Genomic DNA, 7,375 nt, shown 5'->3' on the forward strand with positions numbered 1-7,375 from the left:
AGTATCATACAGTATATTACAGTACTCATACCGCACAACGCCACCACCGCCGCCATTACGATACCATGCATCGTGATCCAAACAAAAAAAAAAAGAAAGAAAGCGGGTGAGCAACCGAATCCCTTGATTTAGCCAGCGCAGCCTTGAAGTAAGATGCTGTCAAACCAAACGCACCGCACACGGTTGTCGGGGGGCTCATACTGGTAGGGTATATATATTGACCTTCTACCCTTCCGTTTTCCACTCTCCCCTCCCCCCCTTTTCCCCCTTAACCTTTTCCGGTTGTCCTGTCGTTTGCACTTGTCATTCGCTACACGATGAAGCCTCAATTCTATCTATTGGGAGCGGTGAGCTTGGGTCTAGGAGGAGGCGGGGGAGGAGTGCTTGCTGAGTCTCTGTCAATGCCGGGAATCACATCTCCACCACCGACTCCGACTAGCAGCAGCTCCAGCAGCCAGATTACTCTTGGGATGTGTGATGCTACGGAGGACTTTTGCGGGAGGAGCAAGACCGCCAGCGTCAGCGGGTGCCCAAGGAGTATTTGTGCGGATTATATCAATGAGTGTGGGAAGTGGTATGGGGGCTGTTTGTATGTTTGTTCCTTATCCCGCTCGCGGTGGGGAGGGGAATAATCAAGTATTAATTGTGTATTGTGATTAGTCTTGATCCGGCTTGTACGGGAGGGAGTATTTGGCCAACTTTCACCAAGCCACCATGTACTACTTCTTGCTCTAGGACTATCTGTGCGGATTACGTGAACGAGTGTGGAAAGCCCTATGGCGGTTGCTTGTGAGTTTCTCCGAGTTCCGATATACCCAGGGCTCTTGGGCTCATAATTCGATAGTCTTGATCCAGCGTGTACAGGTGGTACCGCATTCCCGACATTTACCAAACCTCCATGTCCGACGACAACCCCTGCCAGTACGACGTGTTCGAGATCGATTTGTGTGGATAATATCAATGAGTGTGGACAGATGTTTGGCGGCTGCTTGTAAGCTGCCCTTTTCTGATAGTCGCCGGTATATACTAACAGGATAGTCTTGACCCTGCGTGCACCGGCGGAACCCAATGGCCCACGTTCACCAAGCCACCATGTAACTCTACTACCACTACCACGACCAGTGCTTCGACGACATGTAAACGTGCCATCTGTGCTGACTATATCAATGAATGTGGGCAGATGTATGGGGGTTGTTTGTATGTTCTCACCCTCCTTTCTTCCTACTCGGTCTGTCCGCGGTTAACCGATTTATAGCCTAGATCCGGTTTGCACGGGTGGAACAGCCTGGCCAACATTTAGCAAGCCTCCTTGCCCAACGACCAAATGTAGTCACTCGATCTGCTACGACGGGATCGACAAGTGTGGGCAGTTTTATGGTGGTTGCACGTATGTTTTCCCTCCTCTAATGTTGAGCATAGCTTACATAGCGTTACAGGCTTGCACCAGAATGTGGAGGTCCTAAAACCCCTACCTTTTCGAGGCCGCCGTGCCCACCAACAACTGTCACAACATCTACTACAACGGCACCATCGACATGCACTGTTTCTCTGTGTGTTGATGGAATAGACGCTTGCGGCCAAGGCTGGGGTGGTTGTTTGTATGTTTTTCCATAACTAAAATTGAACATTGCTAACTCCGAACAGCCTGGCACCAGAATGTGGAGGAAAGGAACCTTCGTGGACCAAACCACCATGCACAAAGACAACTGTTACCCCGACTGTGACCAAATACACAACTATTTGCCCCCCCGGACAAGCTGTGACTAAGTTTGTGACGAGAACTTTAACATATACCTACGGCCCTTTGAAATCATATTATGCCGACCCGACAGTTCTCTCATCCTACGATTCCGTCACATATTATGGCCCGGGGCCAACTTCTGCCCCCAGTTCAATCAATCCGTACGTCCCGAGTGGCACGCATAACTCATCCCCATATGTCCCATCTGGCACTAGCCGTTGCATAGCTGCATCATCGGCCGGCTTAGATACCACTCTAGATGTTTGCACCCCCCGCCCCCCAAAGGTACAACCCACCATATCCCGCTAACATGAACAGTTTGACGACCTCCACGGTGGAATCTCGTTCACACCACGACCACCTTATAAAGGCTTTAATTTCTCCAGATCCATCAATCCCGCAGCGCCGCTCACCATTGGCAAAGCCAGGGATAGCCAGTTCTCAATGGAGGGTACAATAACCGGAATCGGCAGTTATCCTGCTTGGCTGTTGGTCCACAGAGCCACCAGGCAGATGAATTACCCGCCGAGTTTAGACATCATCGCCATGAGTCAGGATGGTGTACGTTTTTGTCCTGTTGCAAGTTGAGTGCAGTGCTAATGAGAACAGGACCCGAGAAATTGCGCGTTTGATTTAAAGTCCTTTTATGTCAAGCCCACGTATATTTGGTCCGATGACTCGAGGATTAACATTACGGCGTGAGTGTTTACTGGTCCGAGGTTGTACGGTTGATGGCTAACGGACGGATCAGATTCGACCTTGATGGAAGATTTATTAAAACAGAAACTAGGAATGCTGCCGGAGGGTTGCTTTTTGATGTCAAAGGGCAAGGGTTCGAGGGAATTGGCTTGCTCACAATTCTGGACCTGTCGAACGAAGGTTTCTTCATTGATGATATCAAAGTCACAAGTTAGTACATTTTTTTGTTTTCTCCCTGTTGTATTATATTTTTCGCGCAACAGCTAACTAAGCCCATCAGGCCGTTGCTGTGCCTTCCCTGAACGGCCTGCAACATGTCCTAGGGAAGAATATGGCAAATGGACAGTTTCCACCCAAGACGTAACCCCGCCCTGCCTCCTTCTCTCCCTGCCTTACTAACCCTCTACAGTTTGAAAAGGTCACAGGCAATCATAGCCTCCCCTTCGAAGTCAGCCCTTGGGTTCCCTATGGAAACCTCCTGTTCCGCACTCACTTCGACACACCCACCCTATCAAGAATTTCCGACCCAGTCCTAGGCACCAGCACAATGCTACATACAACCGCAGACGTCCTGAATATAACCCTCTCCACAAAATGCGATTTTCGGCTTGGCGCCCTCTCTATAGCACCCGACGAGCCAGCCGCTGGAGGCAACATAATCATTGAGGGATATGATTTCCACAGCGAACTTGCTTGGACACATACTGAGGCGGTGTCTGCGGCGGGCGGGAAGAGGATAGATGCGATACCAAGTGGATACCCCGCGGTTTGGGGGTTACGGATTAAGATTGTTGTTCAAGAGGCGAATAGGACGAGGTTGATGGGATTTGCGATTGATGATATAGTGGTGATATCGGGGCAAGTTGGATGAGTTGTGATTGGAAATTAAGGGGAGAGGATGACGGGTATGAAGGCTATGTTTCTAAAATTAATGAATGTCGGATTGTTACGGATTTGATTTTTGCTCGATGAGTGAAGAGTGATCCATGAGATGGAGGCGAGTGATGATAGATGATCCAACTGTAGAGAACTGTAAGATTGAACATATCCGGCAGAATGCTGCATTTAAGAGTGCCATGCCCATTTGCACATTTTGGACAATAACATAGTGCAGTGGCACACGCAAATAGACTCGCGGTTGCCAAAGAAGACACCCGCCAAATCCACACTTTGACCCTATCTCCAAAGGAAGTATGATAGAATGGGAGAACAGGGCATCTACAGCGCGTGACCGCGCCTAAAGGGACAATCAATCGATCAATCAATCGTCCCCAGAGCACCCAACAGCCATCAGGAGAAAATACCGTATCATATTCCACACACTTCCTTTCCCCCTATCTGTGACCCTTTGCTGGTGATTCTTAGGGTGTGGTGGTCCAAGTTGGTCTAGTTATCCTGAGTTTTAAATCGATTGACATTCTCTTCTATGCTAACTCTTCAGTGTGAACTGTCGCTTCTAGTGGATTACGTGTGTGTGTGTGTAGGGGGGGGGGTATTAAAAATTCGATACTGCTCGAACAGATAGCGATGATTTTAAGATTAAGAATGCAGCTTACTGTATGTTGTGTCGCGCAACTGCTCACTCCTCTCTACTCGTAAAAGGTCTAGTTCTATCACATCCAGATCCCGACTCCGGCTTCAGGCCTCACATGCCCGGCAAATAGCGAACGCACGATGCACCGGGCAGAACCTCCACCTCATGACCCACGCCCCGGGCCGGCGCAGAAATGTCCATATCTCCCCACTCACCGCTCACCCCCCTACCGGCCACCGCGGCGATGTGCGGCGGGGGTATCTGGTCGCCTATGTGGTAAGAGTCGATGCCGAAGCGGTCTTTACGCAGCAGTTCGCCAATGGAGAGGTGGTCCATGTGACGGGCTACAAGGCGCAAGGAGTCCGTCCGGCATAGTCTTTGCGATCGAGGAGGGAGGGAGGCTGGACGGCAGGCGTAGTGCTTCAGTAGACGCGGGCGATGACCGAGTTGCCGGCTTCCACGGCTAGGTATAGCTGGGTGCGGCCCCCATCGTCGATGGGCAGGTCGTTGATCTCCGACTCGGCAAAAAGGCAGAGCACGATGTTGTAGAGGGAGCGAAAATGTTGCAAGGTGCAGGGCCGTCGTGCCGTCCACCTCCTCCGGCTTTTGAACAGGTGTGACCTTGAGAACCGGTTCCCCAAGTCTGTTAGGAGGGTTTCCACACTCACGTGGTTACCGCCGGTTACCGCTACGTGCGGGGCCATCCACGCGCGGGCCCTCGAGCAGTAAGTGGATGACGGCTGGGTCGGTAGACACAGCTGCCGCGACGTAGAGGTTGATGTCATTGTCTCGCCTTGCGAGGAGGGTTTCGGGGAAGGGAATCGCTGCATTCCTACCCTCATGCAGGGTTGTGCTATTTTCTCGGTCGGCGCCCTGCAAGTTTAGGTGGTCGGTTGCTATGAGCTTGGTGAACATATCGAGGCGATTGGCGAGTATGAGGACTGAGAGTCGCTGGATACCTTCGCGACTATTTGGGGGACTGTGAGCATTATTTTTGGTCGATTGGGGTGTTGCATTGTCAGGTGCGGAGGTTGATTGGGGAGGTAAATAATAACAGGGTAACCACTCAGAAGTAAAGGGCTTCACCGCACAATACATGATTCCTCATCCTAGCCAAAAATCTCAACCAACGATAACACTTACAGATCAACTAAATCCCAAACTCACTCAACCAAATCATCCCTCTCCACAGCAAAAAATAATATACGGTACAGTGCCTCAAGCATCGCATACCTCCTCTCATTATCCAAGTGCTGCACCCCAGCCACTCCAACAAAAGCTCCGGCAATTCCTACCTCCTAGCAACGGCAGAGTGGGAGGTAACCGTATTCCCCGGACCATCCGACACATCAGCACGCACCCCTTACCCCAGCAGCAGCAACATGACCGTAGCTTTAGGCTCGGTGGCCATGGCATCACAGGTGATCCCGTCGCAGCCACTTGAGCGCTCCGCTATCTCCAGGATCCCTCGGGAGAGGAGTTCCTTAATGTGAGACTTGTCGAGATTTCTGGCGGCAGCGCAGAACGCCCGACGGGCTACGAGCAGGAGGCGGATGCGGAATATGCTGTCTGATAGGGAGGGGGCGGCGTGCGAGAGAGGCGGGTTCGCAGTTGGGTGGCTGTGTCCTTGGAATTGAGGTGAGTAACGACCTCGAAGGAGTCCTGTGGGAAGTGTCAATTATTTTTGATTTATTACTCCTCCCTTCTCCAGGGGAGGGGGGCAGCATTTGTAATGTTCATGTTTCTGAGAATAGTTGGTCTAAGATGAGAGGCTCTGAGGATGCGGTAGTTATTTCTTAAGTGGTGTACGGTATTGCCAGGTCGACGAGACCGTATGATAATACAGGTATGATATTATGATATATTGGGCTAGATTAGGTAAGCTGTCTTGGCACCATAAACCCTCATCACATACGATAAATTTATCATAGCTCCTATGGATATGTTATGATAACTCAACCTTGAATTAAGAACGTCAAGCCCTTTCTCCTCCAGTGAGAATACCGTTAGTCTTTATATTACAAGGCGCCCTACAAAACAGACAAGAAAAAGCGCACAGTGGATTTTCGATGCGCCAAGTATTACCAGAACAAGAAATGTAGTATCACACCTGTACCAAGGGGGAAAAGAACAATAAGGCCAATCCAGCGTACTAATCCAACCCAGGAATTGCCGGAACTTGGTCCTATGGGCGCATGTTCCCGTGGCTTCAGTATCAAGTTTACTGTTGAGAAATGATCCTCGAGTTAACATACGAGAATGAAGTCTGGGCTTCCCACTCACTATCCGTGGATATCAGGAGGGACGTGGAGGTTAGAATTCCGCGTAATTGCTCGCGTCGTCAAGATGGGGTACATTTATATACCGTTCATGTCTCTGTGAGCTAGGTAGTGAGCTCAACCAACAGTCTTCCTATGCAAGAAAACACCTTCGATTCTGAACACTTACCAATGAAAAGAAGCGCGGGTTTACCCCCCCTCCCATTCCACTGAATGAGAAACCGCACTGAAAACTCGGATACCAGACCTTATACACTATTTGAGGAGGACAGACCATCGTATACCCCAGGTGTGATAACAAATTGCTTCTCCAACATATATCACTATTTTCCTTAAGAAGTCTTCACACTCTTTTACCATCGGTTGTTCCCGTGCACATCCCGAAGCCAACTATCCCCGCCGCCTGTTCGCATGCTCGGCCGAAGATGACGGGATTTTTGGCAATGAAGCTATTTCTCCAAGATGTATTTGTTCTCGATAGCTCCAAGGCACCTGTGTGGATAAAGCTGTAGTCTTCTTGGATTTCTTCAGCACTCCCAAGCACCGGTATCAACTATTATCTTTACCTGTATCTGTTAGCAGCTCCTCCCCCGACCCTTCTTTCCTTCCTGACTTAATCTAGTGCGCCCATCAGCAGTTAGCATCCCTTGGGCCCCCAGAGTCCAATTGACTGACCTGGAGGCTTCGATAGAATGGTGCAATATCCGCAGCAGCATCGTTATTACACATCGCTCAGCTATAGCACAGCTAGTAGTACTGAAAGAAGCATCGTAGGAAAATAGTCAAGGTCTATCCCCGGCGGACAGCGATGCGTGAACAGACAGAAAAAACATTTCCCGAGCGCCAGCTGAACCGAGCAACACCCGGTACGCCATCCGCAATAATTTACTGTTCCTAAATACCACCGCTTGCCTTCCGTCCACCTTCCCCCTCCCCAACTGAGCGTCGCTCCTATAGCACATCCCTTGACAATACGGTACACGCCTACCGGTGCCCCAACAACAAAAACAAAGTAAGTGGCCAACATCCCCCCCTCCCCGGTAGAGTCAACTTGAATATTATCATGTCCGACAGCCCCGTGACACGGGCGTGGCGCGGACCTCATCCCGCCGGGCTATGTTC

At 50.3% G+C, this 7,375-nt stretch overlaps 2 protein-coding genes; one reads left to right on the forward strand and one right to left on the reverse strand.

Annotated features, from left to right (window-relative positions):
• The first annotated feature begins 281 nt into the window (after positions 1 to 281).
• On the forward strand, positions 282 to 3,393 carry GSTUM_00005571001 (uncharacterized protein). XM_002837698.2 has 12 exons: positions 282 to 589; positions 661 to 789; positions 845 to 991; positions 1,039 to 1,197; positions 1,256 to 1,387; positions 1,437 to 1,598; positions 1,645 to 2,002; positions 2,060 to 2,302; positions 2,351 to 2,439; positions 2,493 to 2,650; positions 2,721 to 2,800; positions 2,850 to 3,393. Exons 1-12 carry the CDS (start codon positions 318 to 320, stop codon positions 3,309 to 3,311), a joined length of 2,391 nt encoding a protein of 796 aa, XP_002837744.1. The 5' UTR covers positions 282 to 317; the 3' UTR covers positions 3,312 to 3,393.
• A 660-nt stretch (positions 3,394 to 4,053) lies between these two features.
• Positions 4,054 to 5,072, reverse strand: GSTUM_00005572001 (uncharacterized protein; the record flags this gene model as incomplete). XM_002837699.2 has 1 exon in its annotated part: positions 4,054 to 5,072. The coding sequence occupies one exon, from the start codon at positions 5,070 to 5,072 to the stop codon at positions 4,647 to 4,649; it is 426 nt and encodes a 141-aa protein (XP_002837745.1). The 3' UTR covers positions 4,054 to 4,646.
• Positions 5,073 to 7,375: the final 2,303 nt, after the last annotated feature.

Source organism: Tuber melanosporum (assembly GCF_000151645.1).
Source record: "Tuber melanosporum whole genome shotgun sequence assembly, scaffold_2, strain Mel28".
NCBI lineage: Eukaryota > Fungi > Ascomycota > Pezizomycetes > Pezizales > Tuberaceae > Tuber > Tuber melanosporum.